Here is a 24,823-nt window from a genome sequence, read left to right on the forward strand (position 1 = left end):
TCAGCTTAAAGGGGGCAGGCACAAAGGCAAAAAACTTTCGCATTTTTTCTCTAAATTCAGTATTTTTTCCACTTACCCGGTTTTTTACCGGTTATAACTTTCAAAAGAAAAAACCGGTTATAACCGGAACAAAAAACAACCGGGAAAACCGATTATTGTAAAGGAAAAAAACCGGTTTTAGGTTATAACCGGTAGGTTTTTCCCATCCCTAGTTTGAAATGTGACTTTGTCGTCAAATTCTGAAGATATCTTATACCATACCGACCACATTACTAATCAGAGTGTTTTGTCGAGAATGCAAAAAGAAAAAGAGCTGTTAATCACAATAAAAACAGCCAAAATCGAATACCTCGGTCACATCATGAGGAACAGTGAAAGATATGGACTGCTGCAACTAATCTTGCAAAGAAAAGTGGAAGGAAAGCGAGGACCAGGAAGGCAAAGGATTTCCTGGCTGAAGAATCTACGTACGTGGTTCAACACAACAACCACAAATCTTTTTAGAGCAGCAGTGTGCAAAGTACAGATTGCCATGATGATCGCCAACATCTGAAACGGATAGACACTACAAGAAGAAGATATCATCACAGTTCTCCTCATACCAATTTTCAAAATTCCTCCTTACCTGTCTTTTTATCTCCCTTATATGATTTTATCTACGGTTTTATATTCAAAATATAAGACAGAACGAGTGTTAATAGACGACGAATAACATGGTTGAAAATAAAAAAATGTTTGAAGCTCAATTGTGAAATTTGGACGTTGAGAGGTGACTCAAATTTTTTTGCAGAAATTGCTTGAAAATAAATCAAATAATAATATTTGAGTTATCCTCCCTCTCAAAAAGGTCCGGAACATTGTTTAAATAATCAAAATGTCAAAAAATTAAGGAAAAATTCGATTTTTTTCTTGGTTTTTTGATTATAACTTTAAAAGTATTCATTTCCGAGAAAAGTTGTACTGACATAACAGTTGCGTAATTAAATTTCCTACAATATAGAATTGGTTAAAAATTTAAGAAATAGTCACCCTTGTTGCAAAATAGCAATAATAGTGAAAATAACATACAAAAACAAGTATTCGCATTTTATGTTTTTCAACCATTTATGCTACACTTAGGACCTTCATATTTCACCCTTAAAAATTTTATGATACAGTAAAACAATACTGTAAATTTCATTAAGATCGGTTCAATAGATTTTGCAAAATAAATTTTGCAATTAGCTTTCGCAAAAAAATTCATTTTTTCAAAATGTTACAGGACTGAAAATAAAGCAGATAGCAAGTTGAAAAATTTTTTGCATATAGAAGTGTACTGTACCTTTCATTTGCAATTTTGTAAAATTAAAATCCTTTAACACCACGGCCTCAGGAATTTTTTAAATAAACATTAATTACTGGTGCTACGCGCAGGACAGCGGATAGGCTGCTCTGATTGGGCATTCCAATGACCTTTGATAATGATTGATCCATTTTAATTTTTATGACATTTCGATATAAATAAATAAATTTGGTTTATTGCAAAATAAAAACACATACTCTATCCTTTGAAATAACACTTTTATTAGCAAAAACTTTCTTTGTTCATATATTTTAACTTAAATAATAAAAGTTTATTATTTTTAAACATATGCAATTGTTTAAACAATATTTCACAAACAATAATAAAATTAGTTTGATTTTTGTGGAATTAAAAAATTAAAATACAACAAAATATAGAGTAAGAAAATAATATATTAGATAAAGATTGGAAGAAATTTTGGTGGAAATCAACCTGTGTGAATCGAACACCGCTGTCCTGCGCGTAGCACCAAAAATTATTGTTTATTTCAAAAATTTTCTGACGCCGTGGTAATTAATCGATTTTAATTTTGAAAATTGCAAATGAAAGGTACAGTACACTTCTATAAGCAAAAAAAAATTCAACTTGCTATATGCTTTATTTTCAGTCCTGTAACATTTTGAAAAAATGAATTTTTTTTGCGAAAGCTGTATTGCAAAATTTATTTTGCAAAATCTATTGAACCAATCTTAATGAAATTTACAGTATTGTTTTACTGTATCATAAAGTTTTTCTGGGTGAAATATGAAGGTCCTAAGTGTAGCATAAATGGTTGAAAAATGTAAAATGCGAATACTTGTTTTTGTATGGTGTTTTCGCAATTATTGCTATTTTGCAACTAGGGTAACTATTTTTTAAATTTTTAAACAATTCTATATTGTAGTAAATTAATGCCTGGTTGCACCAACAGATCTTAAGCTCCAGCTTAGCTAAGCTCTACTTATAGATAGGGCCTCCTTGAGTATCACTTACGTTGCACCATAATTTTAGATTCTTACCTTATTATAAATTATATCTATTATTATATTATGGTAATCTTATTGTGATATATTATAATTATATTATATTAATTCTTATGATATTCTCGACTTAAGCTTAAGATCTGTTGGTGCAACCGGGCATGAATTACTCAACTTTTATGTCAGTATAACTTTTCTCGGAAATGAATACTTTTAAAGTTATAATCAAAAAACCAAGAAAAAAATCGAATTTTTCCTTCAATTCTTGACATTTTGATTATTTAAACAATGTTCCGGACCTTTTTGAGAGGGAGGATAACTCAAATATTATTATTTGATTTATTTTCAAGCAATTTCTGCAAACAAATTTGAGTCACCTCTCAACGTCCATCTCAAAACAGATCCGCCCTAGACTAATTTCCTGTTATCTTACTTTGTTAAGGTACTTTAGTGATAATTTAAAAAAAAACGCATTTTTGCACAAAATTGTTAATATCTATAAACAACATCGATTTCTCTACAGAAAAGGAAAACATTTTCATGCTATAGTTATACAGGGTGTAACAAAAATACAGGTCATAAATTAAATCACATATTCTGGGACCAAAAATAGTTCGATTGAACCTAACTTACCTTAGTCCAAATGAGCATACAAAAAAAGTTATAGCCCTTTGAAGTTACACGATAAAAATCGATTTTTTCCGATACATCGAAAACTATTGGAGATTTTTTAATGAAAATGGACACGTGGCATTCTTATGGCAGGAACATTTCAAAAATAAATTATAGTTTAATTTGTGCACCCCATAAAAATTTTATGGGGTTTTGTTCCCTTAAACCCCCCAAACTTTTTTGTACGTTCCAATTTAATTATTGTTGTGGTACCATTAGTTAAACACAATGTTTTTTAAACTTTTTTGCCTCTTAGTACTTTTTGGAAAAGCTAGTTTTTATCGAGATATTTTGAATATTTGTCAAATCCACCACATATTTGTATACTGTTAGGGACGATTGTAGAGACCTGGTAATAATATGAATTTTTTTTATAAATTGCAGTTTGAGGTATATTTTGAACCATATTAGAAAAGAAGCCACATCTCGATAAAAGGTGCCTCATCGGAAAAATACTAAGAGGCAAAGAAGTTTTACAAACATCCTGTTTAACTATTGTTACCGCAATAATAGTTTAATTGGAACGTACACAAACATTTGGGGGGTTTAAAGGCACAGAACCCCCATAAAAAATTTATGTAAACATATTAAAAAAGAAGCCGCATCTCGATTAAAACTGGTTTATCGAAAAAATATTAGGAGGCAAAAAAGTTTTAAAAACATTGTGTTTTACTAAGGGTACCACGATAATAATTTAATTGGAACGTACAAAAAAGTTTGGGGGGTTTAAGGGAACAAAACCCCCATAAAATTTTTATGGGGTGCACAAATTTAACTATAATTTATTTTCAAAATGTTCTTGCCATAATAATGCCACGTGTCCATTTTCATTAAAAAATCTCTAATAGTTCTCAATATATCGGAAAAAATCAATTTTTAATAAGGGCTGTAACTTTTTTTGTGTGCATATTTGTACTAAGGTAAGTTAGGTTAAATCGAACTATTTTTGGTCCCAGAATATGTGATTTAATTTATGACCTGTATTTTTGTTACACCCTGTATATTAACCAATTAACTTGTTATATACCTGAATTATTTTAAAATTTCGAGAGAAACTTACTTGACTAGATATAAAATTATGTTTTAACATAAAAAATCGATATAAACAGTCTATAAAATTAATCCCCCGTCACACACGTTGTGCTTATAGCCAAAAAACAGCATGTACGTATTGAAATGCACACAGCATGGAGAGAATCTCTTTGAAAGCTTCCTAATTAGTCATATCTTTGACAAAGTTCCAACATACCTCTGCCCGATTCAGGACTCATTCGCCATGCAGGTGATGATGCATTCAGATATATGTACATACATAATTTAATACTACTGAAATTTATGCACACAAAGTATATTTTCTTAGTTTTCACCTGAGAGACCGCAGACATTTGGATACAATAAAAGTCTTTGTAAAAACAATGAAGTCGACTTTACTAAGTAACACAATATTTACTTAACACATACACAAGACATTACACTATAACCTGTTTACGACTGATTGAATGATTAATATCTATGCCTCTTTAGCCAAGCCGCACACGAAAGAAACATGAAACGAAAAACATGAAGCATGAAACGAAAAACATGTTTCATGAAACTAAAACACTGCTAAACAAATCTCAAAGTCCGCCTATCAATGAAATGAGTGTGATTCATGCTCATGACACATTTTTATTTTCGGAGAGTCTCATAAATGACCGGACGTATATTTGTTTAGCAGTGGTTTATTTCCATGAAACGTAATTTACGTTTCATGTTTCTTTGATGTGCCTTAGCCATTAAAAAATCCTTAGTTTTGTTTTTAATCTATAGCTTATAATTTGCTTAAGGGGATGGTTACGAACTTTCGGCTTCAATGCAATTTAAATGGGATTCATTATTTCTTTCGAATCCTGAGAAAACTAATAAGTATTTTTGAAACATTTAAATGCATAATGAAAGATTACGTAATTACCGAGGGCCGAAGGTCCCTGAAAACTTCTATAATGTTTATTTTAATAAGTTACAGGGGTGAGAAACTAAGAGAAAATTTAGTGTAATTTTTAAATTCAAATATCTCATTCAAAAGAAACTTTTTATTCATTCTAAGAGACTTTCGGCCCTCGGTAATATAGTAATCTTTCATTCTGCGTTTAAATTTTTCAAAAATACTTATTAGTTCTCTCAGGATTCGAAAAAAATGATAACATTTAAAATACATTGAAAATTTTGACAGGCGTCAAAATTTTGCATTCTGTTCCTTTCCCCTTAATATAAACTAGGTAAATATCAGGCCGGTATTACAGTTAATAGATCACTTACAAATTAGATTTTTACATTAAAAAAATCCAGACTGGACCAAAGTGGTCCATTTTACGTATATGGAGATATACAGAGTGGGCCAAAGAAAACAGTCCACCTCGATATTTGGAAGTATTTATTAGATTTTAGTCGCCCAAGAATGAGATGGGAAGAACAAGTTAGACAAGAAGCAGAGAAGAGAGGACTGCAATGGAGTATGGCAAAACAATTGGCTCAAAATAGAACAGCATGGAAAAGAAGTATCAAAGAAGCACCACAAGATTAAAACATATGGACAGAAAAATGGGTCAAATAAGTAATTTATATTTATTAAAATTGTATTGTTAAAATAAAAGTTTTATATAATTATTAAAATGTATTGAAATGTAGATATTGAACTAGTTGTAAACAGCCCAACACCGAAAGGTACGAATGGGCTTAACTGATTAAATTAAATAAAATAAATAAATATTTATTAGATTTTAAGGAAATGACGAAACAGGTCGATTTTTGATCTAAGGGGGACACATTTTTACGGTACATTCATCTGTCATTTGTCAACACCCTCCCTTCCACATCCATCACCCCTCATTTTTAAATAGGGAAAAGGGGTCGTGTGCTAGCTCATTTAAAATTTGTTCAATTCTCTATTCAGTAATATAAACCTTAACATAATTATTTATAGAGGGTGTTCAAGAAAAAAATATTTTAATTAAACTAATTGACACAAAAATAAAAATGTAATTTATTTAATTCAAAATACATTCTACCGCTGCCACAACACAGAAAAAAATGTTTTTTGATAAATAAACGTTGCCTTTTTGCTTAATTTCAATGTTCAAGCTGCCGCCCATCTGCCTCTTGATAGGTTGAATAATGAATTTGAGCGAAAAACAATATTTATTTGTAAAATAAACATTTTTCTCCGTTTTCTGTCAGTAGTAGAATGTATTTTGAGTTAAAAAATTGCGTTCTTCTTTTTGTGTCAATTAATTTATTTCAAAATAATTTTTCTTGGATACCCTGTATAAATATTTATGTCAATGTTAATATTACTGAATAGAGAATTAAATAACCTTTCAAATGAGTTGGCACACGACCCCTATTTAAAAATAAGGGGGGGGGAATGGAAGGGAGTGTGTTGACAAATGACAGATGTATGTACCGTAAAAATGTGTCCTTCTTAGATAAAAAATCGACCTGTTTCTTCATTTTCTTAAAATCTAATAAATACTGCCAAATATCGAGGTGGACTGTTTCCCTTGGCCCACTCTGTATAGCAAAGAAAGGTCAGAAAGAATAGGAAGCCTAAGAACACTAATGAGAAAACCTTAATAGTGTGTAAAACTGTTTATTAAAATTAGCTAAGTACTTTCGGCATGGCACATGCCATCTTCAGAGCTTCCTATAAAAAGCATTAATTTAAGAGAATTTTTTATAAATAAAATGGTTAAGAAACTTACGTCTTATAGGTTATAAATGCCTCAGAGAAGAGTATGTCGACGTACAACATATAAAAAAACTAGATACAGGGCAAAGCCTCTGATCTTAGGGTGAAAACCTTGTGACGATAATATAATTTTATCGTCTAGAGTACGCCAATGGATTAAGCAAAACGTGTTTTTATACCGTCTCGGACTGTATAAAAGACGGAACGAAAAGCCTAGTTGGATTGTTATTCTCGGAGCGTTGGTCGGGGAATAATAAAAAACAACAAGGTATAAGATGTGAGTTAAGTATATCCCGACCATTTTCTGAAACCCTCCAACCACCGTCGTCTTGGTGCGTTGAACGATTTCGACGGTTGAATTTACCCTATCCTTATCCTTATCCTCTTCTTATACGTCCATTTCATATTAATAAATATAATTCCTAATCCACGCGATCGTCGGTATTATTCATTCATGTACCAAATAATGTTCGGGTCACATCGACCCGAACCGAAAGTCCGATACGTAGATTATAAATATATTTTATTAACGAAATTAACGAGGAATTAAGGCTAACTATCTTATCTTTAGAGGCGTTAGACAGGGCTGTGTCTTGTCGCCATCACTGTTTAATGCATACTCAGAAGAAATATTCAAAAAAGCATTATAAGATGAAGTGGCAGGCATAAAAATAAATGGCCTACCCATATGTGAAATTAGATACGCCGGTGACACAATACTAATAGCAGAAACTATTACAGATCTACAAAGAATTTTAGATAATGTTGTTGAGTGAAGAATTTGGTCTGTCACTAAACATAAAGAAAACAAAATTCATGGTTATATCAAAGAAAAATATTAGAAACATCAATCTACACGTAAATAATAAGACGATATAGTCCAGAAAGCCACTTCGCATCCGCTAGGAAAAATATTCTAATTCGGATTTTTTGCACAATATTACTCAAAAAGGACCCCTTTTAACAAATTTGCATGTTGCCAGGACCAAAAAATGGTCAAAAGTTTTTTAAACGATTTTTTTTTGTTTTTTTCCTAAAATTTTTTTTTGCATGGAACAAATTTTTTTTTTAGGTTTTTTGGATCATTCCAAACAGAAAAGGTCTTTGGTGACTTTTCTCTAAAGTTGATAGTTTTTGACATATAAGCGATTAAAAATTGAAAAATTGCGAAATCGGCCATTTTTAACCCTCAAAAACTATGTGAAAAACTGAAAATGTGAATGTTGCCAAAGTAGGTAGATGAAATCCCGAAGAGTTTTTTGCAATACAATATCAAAAACCCCTTTGTTTTTTAATTGACAATCAAGCATGCGCGACCCTATTTTCCACCGTTGCATGTGTATACAGTTATACAGTATGGTGCAAATGAAAGGAATCAATTCGTTATTTCGTAAACCGGTGACTTTAAGGAAAAATCCCAAAACAGGTCGGTTTTTATTTTTAAGTTTTGATATTGTGGCATATATAGTATACTAGTGACGTCATCCATCTGGGCGTGATGACGTAATCAATGATTTTTTTAAATGAGAATACGGGTCGTGTGCTGGCTCATTTGAAAGGTTCTTCAATTTTTTATTCAGTAATATAAGCATGTACATAATTATTTATACAGGGTGTCCTTCTACTTCTTTTTTGTCAAATAATTTAATTTAATAAAAATTTTTTGGACACCCTGTATAAACAAATATGTAACTGTTTATATTACTGAATAGAGAATTGAAGAACCTTTCAAATGAGCTAGCACACGACCCCTATTCTCATTTAAAAAAATCATCGATTACGTCATCACGACCAGGTGGATGACGTCACTAGTATACCATATTTACAATATCATAAATTAAAAATAAAAATCGACCTGTTTTGGGATTTTTCCTTAAAGTCGCCGGTTTACGAAATAACGAATTTATTCCTTTCATTTGCACCATACTGCATACACATGCAACGGTGGAAAATAGTGTCGCGCACGCTTGATTGACAATTAAAAAACAAAGGGGTTTTTGATACTGTATTGCAAAAAATTCTTCGGGATTTCATCAATCGATGTTTAAAGAATATCTAACTACCTTGGCAACATTCAAATTGTTAGATTTTCACATAGTTTTTGAGGGTTAAAAATGGGCGATTTCGCAATTTTTCAATTTTTAATCGCTTATATGTCAAAAACTATCAACTTTAGAGAAAAGTCACTAAAGACCTTTTCTGTTTGGAATGATCCAAAAAACATAACAAAATTTTGTTCCATGCAAAAAAAAATAATTTTAGGAAAAAAACAAAAAAAAACGTTTAAAAAATTTTTGACCAACTTTTGGTCCTGGCAACATGCAAATTTGTTAAAAGGGGTCCTTTTTGAGTAAGATTGTGCAAAAAATCCGAATTAGAATATTTTTCCTAGCGGATGCGCAGTGGCTTTCTGGACTAATAGAACGAGTTCAGAATTACAACTATTTAGGGATAAACACTAGTGAAACAAACGATTATACCAAAGAAATCCGAATTAGAATAGAAAAGGCTAGAAGTGCATCCACTAATATGAAACACATATTATGTAGTAGAGACCTCAGCCTAAATCTTAGAAAGCGAGTACTAAAATATTATGTATAAGTGGACTCTATCTATAAGTGTACTCTATAAGTGGACTCTATCTATAAGTGTACTCTATAAGTGGACTCTATCTATAAGTGTACTCTATAAGTGGACTCTATCTATAAGTGTACTCTTCTTTAGTATGGTGTGGAGACATGGACTCTTAATAAACAATGCCTCAATAGATTGGAAGCATTTGAGATGTGGACGTATCGCAGAATGCTGAGAATCTCCTGGACAGACAGAATAATCAATGAGGAAGTACTAAGGAGAATACAGAACAACAGGGAGATATTGGATTCCATCAAAATAAGAAAACTTCAATACTTGGGTCATATAACACGTGGTGACAGATATGAACTTCTAAAATTAATTATACAGGAAAAGATTCAAGGAAGGCGCAGCATAGGTACGAGAAAAATGTCCTGGCTGAGAAATCTCAGAGAATGGTTTGGATGCAGCTCAACTGAATTCTTTCGGGCTGTAGTGTCAAAAGTGAGAATAGCAATGATGATTGCCAACCTTCGTCACGGAGATGGCACGTAAAGAAGAAGAATCTTATTTTTTGTATGTTTTGATTCTAAATAAAAATGTCTTAAAAACGAACCTAGTCATCGATTGTATTTTGTTACCCGAGAGAACATATTTGTTACACTCAACGAGAACATTACAAATATTTCAAATATTAAAAATTCACATTTTATGTGATTACAAGGCAATATGGCTACCACATACCACATACAAAGCAATATAATTACGGAAGCAAGTCCAATTCGACCTCTATGTGTTAAATTTTATGATTTATGGAGCTACGGTAAATATTAAAGTAAAGATTTTAAAAATTACGAATTTTCAAGTTTAAGTGAAAAGGTTAAATATATAAAATTATCAAAAAATTAATCAAAACTCTTAAAGTTTGAACTGTTAAAGTTTGGACAGCTATTTTTAATAATTAAGTTGACGAGCAATGTAGTTAATTTTTGGTAGTTGAAAACCAGTCCAAGTTTTCCGGATTAGTCTTATCCACGTTCTACTTTTAGTGGTAAAACAAATGATCAAAAGTTCCCAATTTAAATTGAATGCACGAAAATCAACTAAAGTCCAACTAGCCGTGCTAGATGTGATTTTTCTCCTTTCTCCTTCTAGCAGAAAATCACGGAAAAAGATCTTTTCATAATAAGAAGAAGCCGCGAGGCCGTTACCAAAGTTGAACTTTTATTATGACAGCGTGAAGTTACTTTAAAATTCAGATTAGATCGTGGAAATTCTTAAGGCAGTAGTAGAAATTACCAATTCCTCAGGAGCAGCTAAAAATCGTACATCGCGGAATATTTTATGTGATGGCACCGATTTGGAATATTAAATACGGAAATTTCGAATATAAATCGAAGAAAACGCGAAGTTGGTGTTCAATCGTTGTTGTTTATCAGTTAACATTTTAGAGAATTGATGGATTCGACCATTACTTGACGGAAATTCATTTTATCCAACAATAAAATAAATTTACATCGGTCAAACTGGCAGAACTTTTGAAAACGGATAGCAGGACACAAAACAGCTTGCAATAATAGAAAAACAGATTCTATGTATGCACTATACCTTCTAGAATTCTAGATCATAATCATTCTTTTGATGCACAGTATCAAATTCTTTATATTCAAAATAAAGGTCTTAGGCTATCTTTATTAGAACCTATGGAAATAAATATATTAAAGATTACGGACATAATTCTGAGTGAATAACTTGAGACAAAACAACTTCCCACTTTTCAACCTATTTAGTTCTTCTTTTTCTTCTTCGTCTAGCCATTCACGTCCACATCTGAACATAAGCCTCTTCAAGTCTTCCTTTCCATTGTTTTTTGTTGTACTCTACTTGTAGCCAATTTTTCCCGGCAGTTCGTTTCAGATCACCTGTCTATCTCATAGGAGGTCTGCCTCTGGGTCTTTTGTGTTGGTATGGTCTCCGGGTTAGAATTGTTCTGTGCCATTTGTTTAGATCACTCCTAGCTACATGTCCAGCTTATTCTCATTTCAATTTTAATGATTTTTGTACCACATCGGTGACTTTGGTTTTCTGTTTTATCCATGTGTTTGTTTTCCTCTCCTTAAGTGATATGCCAAGCATTTCTCTTTCCATCGCGTGTTAAGTGACTCTGAGTATGTCCATATTTTTTTTGTGATTGTCCATGTTTGTGCCCCATATGTTAATATCGGAATAATGCGTGCGTCAAAAACTTTAGATCTAAGATGTAGTTGAATTTGCTGATTTCTGAGTGTATACACTAAGCATCAAAATTAACGCACCACCTTAAAAATGGGACATTTTAGATGTTTCGTATTTCCTAAACCTAATGTCTGATTTGAGTGATTTTTTCAGTAGCTTATGGCTTTATTCTTCAAGAATATCGATGTAATAATACTATTGCTGAAGAGGTAAATGTCATTGTATACCGGGTGTAAAAATGTTGTGTGTTTTTTCCTCAACGTTTGGAATACCCTGTGGAATGTTCTAGCGTATATAAAATATTGAAAATAAAAGTCAACTATAGCCTTAGGGTTTCTTAACATTTTGCTTTTTGATTCATTCGCTTATATTGGATAATAAAAAAGTTAGGTACTTTAACAACTAGCAATGTTATTTATCAATACAGGCTGTTTCTAAATAAGTGCGACAAACTTTAAGGGGTAAAAACTACCAAATTTCATTTGCATATCTCAACCGGTTTTAGAGCAATAAATAAATCGTCAGTTTGTAAGAAAATATTTAACATCCCGTATCTCAGAAACAAAGCATTTGTGGACATATGTTTATAAAGCAAACGGTCATTATTTTTTCATGCAGAATTACCCCTTAAAGTTTGCCGCACTTATTTAGAAACATATTGATGAATAACATTGCTAGTTAATAAAGTACCTAACTTTTTTTTTATTATCCAATATAAGTGAATAAATCAAAAAGCAAAATGTTAAGAAAACCTAAGGCTATAGTTTAGTTTTATTTTCAATATTTTATATACGCTAGAATATTCCACAGGGTGTTCCAAAATTTGAGGAAAAAACACACTATCATTGTTACACCCGGTATACAATGACACTTATCTGTTTAGCAATAATATTATTACATCGATATTCTTGAAGAATAAGGCTATAATATACTAAAAAAATCACTAAAATCGGATAACAAGTTTAGGAAATAAAAGACATCAAAAATGTCCCATTTTTAAGGTGGTGCGTTAATTTTTATGCTTAGTGTAGTTCAGTTTGCCGAATGCTGCCCATGCTAACTTTCTTCTTTTTATTTCTACCTATTCAGTTAGAGACTTTAAAATGTAGACGCATAGTAAAAGCCATAGTAAAAACACATCACTTGACAAAGGCACTCCACCGAAACAGCTGGATTGACAATAATTTATAATAAATTTTGTGGAATTATTGAAAACAAAAGTCTCAAGTGTTTTATTGTTAAATTTTAGAGAATCATATATCTTCTTTATTGGTCGTTATCGAAAACACAGTAATAAAAGAAGTCATGGCAATCCATATAACAGGTCCTGAAGCAATATATGCCAAATGTTCCAGTGCTGAAATGTGTCACCTAAAATCAATGTACAGCTGGTTTCAAATGCATTGGATGGCATTGGCGAGAATGTTCAATATTTTATCGTGAAGAAACTTACGTTAAAATCGAGTGGGGTGCAGATGTATCTTGACATTTTTGGCTTATATTTTTTGTTATAATTAGGGAATATCATAAAGGAATACATTCTAATTATAAAACAATATATATTTTTAATAATCTATAACATTAATAAAGGGTTAGACACATTTGAAAAAAACAATATGAAATTATTTAAAAATCAATAAAAATCATTGAGGGGGTAGGCGCAAAATTTTGGTCCAAGGATATTTAAATGCATTAATTTTTTTCGAATCCTGAGAAAACTAATAGCTGTTTTTAAGAAATTTAAACGCAGAAGGAAATATTACTAAGGGTCGAAAGTTCCTTAGAATAAACAACTTTTGAATGAAATATTTGAAACTAAAAATCACACTAAATTTTCTCTTTTTTTTCACCACTGTAACTCATTAAAATAAACATTATAGAAGTTTTCAGGGACTTTCGGCCCTCGGTAATAAAGTAGTCTTTCATTGTGCGTTTAAATTTTTCAAAAATCTTTATCAGTTTTGCGCCTATCCTCTTAATACAAAAAGTTGGATGCTGTGACATTTTAAATAATAATAATTTACTTATCACATTTGTTATAGGTAAACTTATATACTTTTTGAATGTTTTGAAAAAAAAATTTGAAGATTTCCTATTTTTACTTAAAGCGCATAAAAAATATCAAAATGCTGTCTGGCAATAACGGAAACAAGTTGTTCATTCCTTACGTATAATTCTGGCAAAATGGTTAACATGAATTGTTTTAAGTTAGAATGTAATGACTTGTCACTTTGCTTTCTACAGTTTAATTAATTTTCTAGACTGGATTTTTCAATATGCAAGGTTCATAAGCGTTGATGCCAGTGTTTAGTTAGAAGATATTGCCATCGGCCACGGGTTACTTTTCGTGAATTCTTTTGCCAATTTACCTGTTGTATCCACTACACCCTTTGTTTTATTGTATGGTAACATGTTTTGTGTTTTGCTGTATGGTATGTATACTGTTTTTAATCTGTTTCTTCTCCTCCTATTTTGTCATAGTTATGTTCTGTCGATAAAAGAATAACTGCTGCATTTTGTTTTGGGATGTAAGATGTAGTTTTAGTAAGATTAATTGAATCTTAGGAAGCATATAATCTGTTGGAATGTGCTGTGTGACATGGTAGAATATACATTGGCTCTGTAGTAGGATGCCAGGCTCCAAAAATAATAAGCAAACTAGTAAATGCTTTTACTTCTTCTTGGACGCAAGGAGAAAAGACCTTCCAGTTTTTTGCATAGTGTGATTTGACTTTTTGATTTATCTCCAATAAAATCACATTAATAATATCTTGCGAAAAATCAATAAAAAGCTTCTTTTATGGTGTAAAATTGAGAACTGTATCTAGTCAAACCTGCTAAAACATTTTGGATATTACATTAGACGGTAGGCTGCGTTAAAAGTCTTATGTTAAAAAAGAAAAGAAAAGAGAACAGCTCAACATTAAGTATAAAAAAATGAATTGGCTATTGGGTAAAAAATCCACCCTGTCAATTTACAACAAAATAATTTTCTGTAAACAGATGTTAAGCCTATATGTATATATGACATCCAGCGGTGGGGTTGTGCTAGTAAGAGTAATTTATATATCATTCACAGTTTCCAAAACAAAGTCAACACTCCTTGGTACTATATGAATAGTCACCTCTATATGGACCTAGAAATATATACTTTCAACAAGACCATTGAGAAAGTTTCCAATAGTCACGAACAACGATTTTAACACATCAACGTTGAGGTCATGCAGGTTCATGATAACACGGATCTGGCTAGAGGACTCAAGAGAAAAAAACCTTTAAGTTAGTTATGTGAAAACCAGAGTATAGTGCAAGTGATGGTACATGTTAATATTTGTGCAATAAATTAATAGAACCTAAAGGATATTAGTGAGTTTGCCCTTAGTCTTAAGCTCTTAGTAATAATTTAGGCTGGAAAAAAGGCATTAGTTCCATGTTACTCGATCAGATTATATTGTTTCTAAGCATCTTAATCAAGTATCTAGTTCTCTTCTAAGTTTATAGACTCAATTTGTTTGGGCACCTTATCGTCGATAATGTTAACGTGTTTTAAGGAGATCTTTGTTTCATAAAGGTTCCTGCTATTTGTCTTAAATATGCTCGAAGTGAGTGAGGACACGTTATTTTAACCGCATGTAGGCTTTCTCGATTCTTCACGGAATGGGGGCTAGTAGAAATTTTGGGAAGGGGATCGGATGACAGCCAAATAATAGCAAGCGCCAGTTATTGGTTTTTCCTGGACGAGCTTTTTCTTGGGGTTTTCTTTCTTACAGCTTCAGTACCAAGCCTGCTACGAAAACGTTTCTCATAAATAAATATGTTGGTGGTTAGGTGCAGTACCTTTAGTCCTTATTAATTATTTGGTATAATAAATACTATTACATCTGACAATGTTATACTTTATTTATCTGGTCTTCGAACTATTAATACAAACAACAGCAATGTATCAACCAACCCCAAGACATGTTGCAATACTACTTAAAATAGATATAATAATAAACTATATCACAGGAGGTTTCTTTTATATGCAATAAACTCTTGCTTAATCAGGCACTGCTCCGGTCAATGTCATTCGAGTTCTTATTCACTTGATTATTGACATTGAGTAGAGTTTAAGTGAGGATTAAATATATGTTGTACTGAGTGTTATATTATACAACAACAAGCTCAGGAAACAAACAGTTCCTTTTAGATTTTGGGATTTTTTGTATTTTGTCAATCTAAATATGCCTAATATAAGAATAATTACATTCATTTACTTACCGCCAATAAGGACGGTGCTAAATTCTCAGACGATGGATGACTAACGCTAATCTTGACTTTTTCTTGACGCCCCCTAGTGGAAGGACTGGGACTAGCACTGGCGCTGCCAGTGGTGGTGGTGCTGTTACTGCCGTTACTATGAGGTGAACCATATGTGCGTTTTCCGGAAGAACCTTTTCCCCTGTGTATCCGCAATGTTAGTCTTTGCTCTTCGAAGCGATTGCCGATTCCTTTGGAACCTGTAACAAATACTAAAGTTATTTCTGGTCCTCAAATCTGTAATGAAGCTATACTTATGAATTTCTTGTAATTTACAGTTTTATTTGGGGAAATAAAGCCATATTGGTGCGGTCCTGAACTTAGTTAATTAAGTACACCTAAATTTAGTCTCCAAGTTTTTCGTCATTTTCTATAGTAAATTTTTAAATTAATTATAAGAAACATAACCAGCAGTTTACTTATTAGTGGTGATTTGATTGCCGTAAATACTTTTATCAATATATTTACGGTTTCATCAAAATCTTACAGATTACGAATTTCAATCCAGTCATACAGTATTGTAAATTCGAAAGCGATTAACAAAAACTTGTTTTTTGGCTTATCTTCGACAAGTTAAATACTTTGTAATTAACAGAGTCGTACCGACCCAATTACAATATAATGAAACGAAATAAGAAAATTTAAATAAAAAGTATTTAACAATTGTATCCGATGGCGGGTACTTCTGACTATAGGGGTCCTCCAATGTTACCCGATCAACAAACACCATATTACTCTACAATTACCCAACAGAAAGCAGCTACATTCCCTGCCAAATAACAAGCCATTATTATAACAGCAGTAGACACACTAAAATTAGAAGACTACGTTACAGCAATAGGATCACTAGTACAGCCCAAAAATGTGCTCTTTTCATCGCGAATTTCTAACGGCAGAATCTGCATCTACCTCTCCAGCAAAGAAGTTGTTAACAATTTTTTAACAGACCACGGAGGATTAAAAATAGGAGACAATGTTATTAAAGCGAGAAGATTAGTCACTGTTGCTAATAGGTTACTGTTGTCTAATGTCTGTCCGACTATTCCTCATCATATCGTCGAAAAATATCTTGCTGAGAAGGGCTTTCATCTTTCATACGTCTTACCGAATCTTTCTTTCTGATGGACTCACCTGCTATCTCTGTCATCAATCTGGTCATATAGCCTCAACATGTACGAATACGGTCATACAGCCAAACCCGTTCATACCTACATCTCAAACTGACCAAGACTCTATTCCTTCCTTTAATGCAATACCAGAAAACAAAAATCACTCTGTTCAGAATCAAATGGAAAACACTTGTGAAGTAATGGAGTCCCAAGAACTTCATACAGAAATTACTAGACCGAAACGTTACGTCTGAAACTACGTTTTCAAAACGATACACTCATACAGGAAGTATTAAATGAGTTAAAATGTACCTATTCTACAAATATACAAACGTGTTAAAAGTAATACATGTTCTTTCGATAGTACTAATTTTGATCATATTGATATCGCGAATGAAGTATCGCAAACTAAAGTGTATTGTAAATGTAACCTATTAGATTAAAAAAACCGAAAACCGGTTTTTCCAAAAACCGGTTTTTTTGGCCGGTTATAACCGCCAGGTTAAACCGTAAGCAAAAAAAACCGGTATAACCGAAAACCGGTGTTTTGTCAAAAACCGCCATCCCTAACTGACAGATCATATAAACAGTAGATAAGTAAGTAAATTGTTTGTACAGCGGTAGCGATTAATTTCATTTGAGGAACTAAACACGGGGAGATTTTCATGATTTTCTTACCAAAAAAAGAGGGCCATCTTAATTTTGAGTGTAACTCGCTTATTTTTTATGCTAGAAACTTTTATGAACAATTAAAATAAAGCTTTTTATAAACACTTTAAAAAAGTTTAAATGGGTTTTACCCGAAAAGTGCTTAATTTTTCGGTGATTTCACCTTGAAATATTCGATTTGGAATTAGACGCATAAGAACGTATTTTTCATGAGCTACAACTTTGGCTTTGTTCGATTGATAGATTTTACTGATACACATTTTTTTCGGTTTTTTATAAGCTACACTTTTGCCAAGAATATTTTTTTCGATCAAATATTTACTTTTTGAGTTATTTGCGAAAAGCCGTCCGAAAACGTAGTTTTTTTTTGTCGAAAAATAAACATTTTCAATCGCAAATAACTCGTAAAGTATTGACTTACACAAAAAACTCTATAGAACGAAAGTTGCTTAAAATCAGTCAATTCATCCATCTTTGGTTTTATCTTGAATGTATGTTTTTTCACCCCCGAGAAGGGGTGAATGTCACCCCCCAAGTAAAAGCAACCAACGGCACAATTTCAACTTTGAAGTGGAGGGTGAGTAGAACCTAAATCCAAATTTTCATGCATTTCGGAGTCAATTCATCCATCTTTGGTATTATCTTGAATGTATGTTTTTTCACCCCCGAGAAGGGGTGACTGTCACCCCCCAAGTAAAAGCAACCAACGGCACAATTTCAACTTTGAAGTGGAGGGTGAGTAGAACCTAAATCCAAATTTTCATGCATTTCGGAGTTGCCCCTGGAAATTATACGGCATCGCCGTATTTCCCATTCATTTACTGGGCTATATAGAAATATACAGACGTTGATCACGTTTATTCTTTTGCATATTTTGTTTCTTATATCCTTATCACCAAATTGATCAAAAGCAGTTGTTAGATACTCGTATTATCAACGAATGTCTTGAGAATAGCTTTCTGAATATTAATCTTTCAACAAAACCAATTATTTGCATCGTTTGTCTATCTCATCCACTTTCCTCTATAGGTAGAAGTAAACATAAATATATTATTAACCTGAACCGACCTAATCTACGACTAGCAACTGTTGTTTGTCAACATAATTTATTCAAAAGGGTCCCACTTAAATGGCCGAAGTGATCTACAACTTGTTTTTTTCTTTAAGGCGGCCAATAATTTGTTTACTTCAAACGGTAGATACGAAGACACGTGGTTTTTCGTTTCTCCTTCCAATTTTTGGTAATCTATTTACCTTAAATAACAAAAAAAAAAGCAATCGAAAATCGATAGTCCATCTTTACTATAATAGTATTCAACGATTTTGTGATTTTAGATGGACGAATAGAAATGTCGAACGTCATAAAATATGTAACCGTAATAATGATAGAAGGGTTTTGTGAATGGGGTTCTGAAATATTAATAAAGGACATGACGATTGGTTTTAAGTGTTTATTGAGGAAAAATGGTATCATGAGTCTAAAGAAATAATAAGGCCAATAATTTTATTTTGACACAGTCAGTAAAAATTTGTTCTAATAAAAAATACATGTTTCGATACCTACACATTTCCCATGTAAATTTGCACCTTCGCATAACTATTAGACTGGGCAGTATCGTCGCCCCCGCTAGCGCAATTATTCCGATTCGATTTTTTTGCACAAACTTACTCAAAAAGAGGTCCTTATAACATATCCACAGGGTGCCGGGCGGTGCCGTGGTCGAAAAATTTTTTAAACAATTTTTTTTAAACAAATTCACAAAAATAATTTTTTTATTTCCAACAATTTTTTTTAGATAATTTAGGTCATTCTGAGCAAAAAAGGTCTCATGTCATTCTTCTCTAAAATTGACTGTTGTCGAGTTATACGCGATTAAAAATTTGAAAAATGCGAAAATTGCCATTTTCAAGGCTTCATAACTCGATTAAAAATGATTGTTATGAAATTCAAAAAGTGACAAAATCAAGATTCAAATACCTTCTTCAACGTCCTGAAGAGATTTTTGGCACTATTTTATTACAAAGCTGTTATTTTTAGTTATTAACAATTAGCGGGATAGTCCAACTGTATCGTCGCCCCTGTTAGCGGAACTATTTCGATTCGATTTTTTTGCAAAAACTTACTCAAAAAGAGGTCTTTATAACATATCCACAGGGTGCCTTGCGGTGCCGTGGTCTAAAAATTAAAAAAAAAAAATTTTTAAACAAATTCACAAAAATAATTTTTTCATTTCCCACAATCTTTTTTTAGATAATTTGGATCATTGTGAGTAAAAAAGGTCTTTGGTCATTTTTCTCTAAACTTGACTGTTGTCGAGTTATACGCGATTAATAATTTGAAAAATGCGAAAATGGCCATTTTCAAGGCTTCATAACTCGATTAAAAATTATTATTATGAAATTAAAAAAGTGACATCAAGATTCAAATACCTTCTTCAGCGTCCTAAAGAGATTTTTGTCATTATTTTATTACAAAGCTGTTATTTTTAATTGTTATTTAGACAACAATCAATTTGAGACGAAAACTACAAGAGACCTTTTTTGCTCAGAATGACCCAAATTATCTAAAAAAAATTGTTGGAAATGAAAAAATTATTTTTGTGAATTTGTTTAAAAAAATTGATTAAACAATTTTTCGACCACCGGCCGGCACTCTGTGGATATGTTATAAGGACCTATTTTTGAGTAAGTTTGTGCAAAAAAATCTAATCGAAATAGTTCCGCTAACGGGAGCGACGATACAGTTGGACTATACAGCTAATTGTTAATAACTAAAAATAACAGCTTTGTAATAAAATAATAACAAAAATCTCTTCAGGACGCTAAAGAAGGTATTTCAATCTTGATTTTGTCACTTTTTGAATTTCATAATAATCATTTTTAATCGAGTTATGCAGCCTTGAAATGGCCATTTTCGCATTTTTCAAATTTCTAATCGCATATAACTCAACAACAATCAATTTTAGAGAAAAATTACAAGAGACCTTTTTGCTCAGAATGATTCAAGTTATCTAAAAAAATTGTTGGAAATCAAAAATTTTTTTTGTGAATTTGTTTAAAAAAAATTGTTTAAAAAATTTTTAGACCACGGCACCGCAAGGCACCCTGTGGATATGTTATGAGGACCCCTTTTTGAGTAAGTTTGTGCAAAAAAATCTGATCGAAATTGTTCCGCTAACGGGGGCGACGATACAGTTAGACTATAGAGCTAATTGTTAATAACTAAAAATAACAGCTTTGTAATAACTTAATGACAAAAATCTCTTCAGAACGCTGAAGAAGATATTTGAATCTTGATTTTGTCACTTTTTGAATTTCATAATAATCATTTTTGATCGAGTTATGAAGCCTTGAAAATGGCCATTTTCGCATTTTTCAAATTTTTAATCGCGTATAACTCGACAACAGTCAATTTTAGAGAAAAATGACAAGATAACTTTTTTGCTCAGAATGACCCAAGTTATCTAAACAAAATTTTTGGAAATAAAAAAATTATTTTTGTGAATTTGTTAAAAAAAAATTTTTTAAAAATTTTTCGACCACGGCACCGCCCGGCACCCTGTGGATATGTTATAAGGACTTCTTTTTGAGTAAGTTTCTGCAAAAAAATCGAATCGGAATAATTGCGCTAGCGGGGGCGACGATACTGCCCGGTCTATATTTACTTTTGTTCCTATTGAACATTCTCGTTACGATCCACTCTTATTAGTCTTCTTCTTCTTATATACTTTTGCCATGTCAGTCGCTGGATTGTGATTCCGGTTCTTCCTTTACCTACTTTCCATGTATATCTATTTTTGGCTATCGTCTTTAATTCTTCAATACCTTTTCCTGTAGTCTTTACTATTTCTTCGATTTGATCTATCTATCTCCTTCTGGATCTATCCCTTCTCCTTTTCCTTCTACTTCCTAATTTTAATATTTGCCTTGTAATTTTTTCTGGTATCCATTCTATTAATATGTTCGAACCACCATATTTACTTCTGTTTAATGTACTCAGTAATAGGTTTCTACTTTGTCATTAGTCTAATACCTTAGTTTCTTATATTTGTTCAATTAGCCCAGTAAATGAACGGGAAATTCGGCGATACCGTGTAATTTTCAGGGGCAACTCCGAATTGCATGAAAATTTGGATTTAGGTTCTACTTACCCTCCACTTCAAAGTTGAAATTGTGCCGTTGGTTGCTTTTACTTGGGGAGTGACCCCTTCTCGGGGGTAAAAAAAGATACGTTCAAGATAAGATCGGAAATGGATAAATTGACTAATTTTAAGCAACTTTTGTTCTATAGAGTTTTTTACGCAAGTCAATACTTTTCGAGTTATTCGCCATTGAAAATGTTGATTTTTCGACAAAAAAACTACGTTTTTAGACGGTTTTTCGCAAATAATTCAAAAAGTAAATATTTTATCGAAAAAAATATCCTTAGAAAAAGTGTAGCTTATAAAAACTCAAAAATATGGTGTATCAGTAAAGTCTATCAATCAAATAAAAATAAAGTTGTAGCTCATGAAAAATACGTTCTTATTCGTCTAATTCCAAATCGAATATTTCAAGGTGAGATCACCGAAAAATTAAGCACTTTTCGGGAAAAACCCATTTAAACTTTTTTAAAGTGTTTATAAAAAGCTTTGTTTTAATTATTAACAAAAGTTTTAACATTAAAAATAAGCGTGTTACGGTCAACATAAAGTTTGCCCTATTTTTTTTTTTGTAAAAAATAATGAAAATCTCGCCGTGTTTAGCTCCCCAAATAAAATTAACCGCTACCGCTTTATAAACAATTTACTTACCTATCTATTTTTTATATGATCTGTCAGTCTCACCGGTTTAAAGTGTTTATTTTTAAAAGGGTTATAATTGAGAAAGCTTGAATGGGTCACTAATCACGAGTGTATGCAAATTTTGAACAGCCATATCTTAACCAATTTTTGTCTTACGGAGAAACAAAATGAAACTAACATATTTATAATAGCAAAACCTACATTTTTTTACCCCTTAAGATTTTTCTTACCACTAATATTTTTTAAGTTATTTTGAAAAAAATGAAATTTTTCAAAAATTTTTAGAAAAATTTTTTTTACTCTAAAACCAAATGTTTTCAAAAATAAGCACTTCAAAACCAATCAAACTTACAGATCATATAAACAATACACATACAGTTAAAATAGATGGTAAAGCCAAACGATTAATTTCATTTAGGGTGCTAAATAGAGGGAGGTTTTCACGATTTTTTTTTACCAAAAAAAAGGGGCCAACTTTTTTTTCAGTGTAACTCGTTTATTTTTGATGCTGTAAACTTTTGGAAAAAACAAATAATAAGAATTTTTGCGATACTTTAAAAATGTTAATAAGCTTTTCCCGAAAAACGCTTCTTTCTTCGGTGATTTCGCGTTGAATTATTCGTTTTAGAATTAGACGAATAAGAACGTATTTTTTATGAGCTACAACTTTGCTTCTACTCAATTTGTAGACTTAACTGTTACACCATTTTTTTCGTTTTTTTATAGGCTACACTTTTGCTAAAAATATTTTTTTCGATAAAATATTTACTTTTTGAGTTATTTGGGAAAAACGGTCTGAAAACGTAGTTTTTTTGTCGAACAATCAACATTTTAAATCGCGAATAACTCGAAAAGTATTGACTTACGTAAAAAACTTTATAGAACAAAATGTGCTTAAAATAAGTTAATTTATTCATTTCCTGCCTTATTTTAAACACGCGTTTTTCACCCCCCGAGAAGGGGTAAATGTCACCCCCAAGTAAAAGCAACCAACCGCACAAATTCAACTTTGAAGTGGAGGGTAAGTAGAACCTAAATCCAAATTTTCATACAATTCGGAGTTGCCCCTGGAAATTACACTCCAAAACGGTCATTTATTGGGCTAAATTTGTTTTCCGCATATTTTTCTCAAATTTTACATTTCACTTGCGTTGTTCATGTCTTTATGAATTCAGCCAAGTCTTTATGGTATACAGCCAACCTAGGAAACTACCCTTTTTAGTCTTTATGAATTGTCCACTTTTTACCGTTTGTCCACGTTTTAGCAAAATTAGCTCGGTATTTAAAAATTTATCAAATTAAATTTGAATGTTTACGTCAAATTTAACGTTGTCAAAACGTAGTTCAATTCAAGCCGACAGTGGCGCTAGTAGCAACGTGCTTCCAGATTTCTGTGGAGTTTGATGTATTACAGTCAATAGTATTTGATTATAGTCACTTGTATACAATGTTATCACTTACTGTACATATACAGTCGGAAAAATGAAAGAATACCCATGAACGATCACATCAATCACATATTATTCAGATTATTAATAATCTATCTCTCTCGATGGTTATTTCTGAAAAAAAATCAGAAAATACAAAATATGTATGTCATTGATGTGATCGTTCATGGGTATTCTTTCATTTTTCCGACTGTATATCGAGGGGTTCGAGCAAAAACCCGATAAATTCCAAAATTATGAAATCCGGTATTTTTAATTCTGCTGTAGTAAAAAAAGGTCTCCTACCACTGGTAAATGTTATTATTTGATATTAACATTTTTAAACACAATAACTAATAAAAACCAAACATGGTAAAAACCGTTAACTCGTATTTTTAGATATATAACTTTACTGATATATATAAACCAACCCGATATATAACTTTACTGATAAAAATACTATGTCATAAACATATTTATAATATATTTATAATATGAGAATCCGGTAGTATCATTTATCTTCTTTTTCCTGTGTAAAGTTACTAATTTTATTAGAAATATTTCTAAGTTAAAAACTGATAATTAATTTTATCAGAGATGAAGATTACAAAATTGTTCATTTTGACATATTCATGCGAAAATCCGATAAATAATTAAGACTATGATGGTTTATTAAATTTCAGCACACTTTTTTCCTGCGAAAACCCAGTAAAAGATGGCGTAAATTTACAATTAAATATTACGAAAACAAAAAAAGCGGTTAGAATGGGGTCCATATTTATAACGAAAAACAAACTCGGAGCTTAAAAAGGTACCATACAGCAAATCAATTGTAGTAAATTTAAATTTAAGTGTACTGTGTCTGAAGACTATTGAAACTCTGTAGAAATTACTTTAGTCTAGTAATAGTAGTCTAGTCTAGAATTTTTTTTATTTTGTACAATATAACTGTCAAACTAATTAGGACTAGACTTGTCCCTATGATAGTCCAGGATTACTAGGGCTATCTTCTCCCGGTAAGGGTGG

General features: G+C 31.8%; 1 protein-coding gene across 1 annotated transcript in view; it reads right to left on the reverse strand.

Moving 5' to 3' along the window:
- The window catches only part of LOC114328774 (octopamine receptor Oamb), a 187,163-nt gene that overhangs the window by 98,082 nt on the left and 64,258 nt on the right, over positions 1 to 24,823 (reverse strand). Inside the window, exon 2 of the mRNA XM_050647748.1 lies at positions 15,770 to 16,008. Within this exon, the coding sequence (XP_050503705.1) occupies positions 15,770 to 16,008 (239 nt within the window). The remainder of the gene's footprint in view (positions 1 to 15,769; positions 16,009 to 24,823) is intronic.

The sequence above is a fragment of the Diabrotica virgifera genome, chromosome 3 (genome assembly GCF_917563875.1).
Source record: "Diabrotica virgifera virgifera chromosome 3, PGI_DIABVI_V3a".
NCBI lineage: Eukaryota > Metazoa > Arthropoda > Insecta > Coleoptera > Chrysomelidae > Diabrotica > Diabrotica virgifera.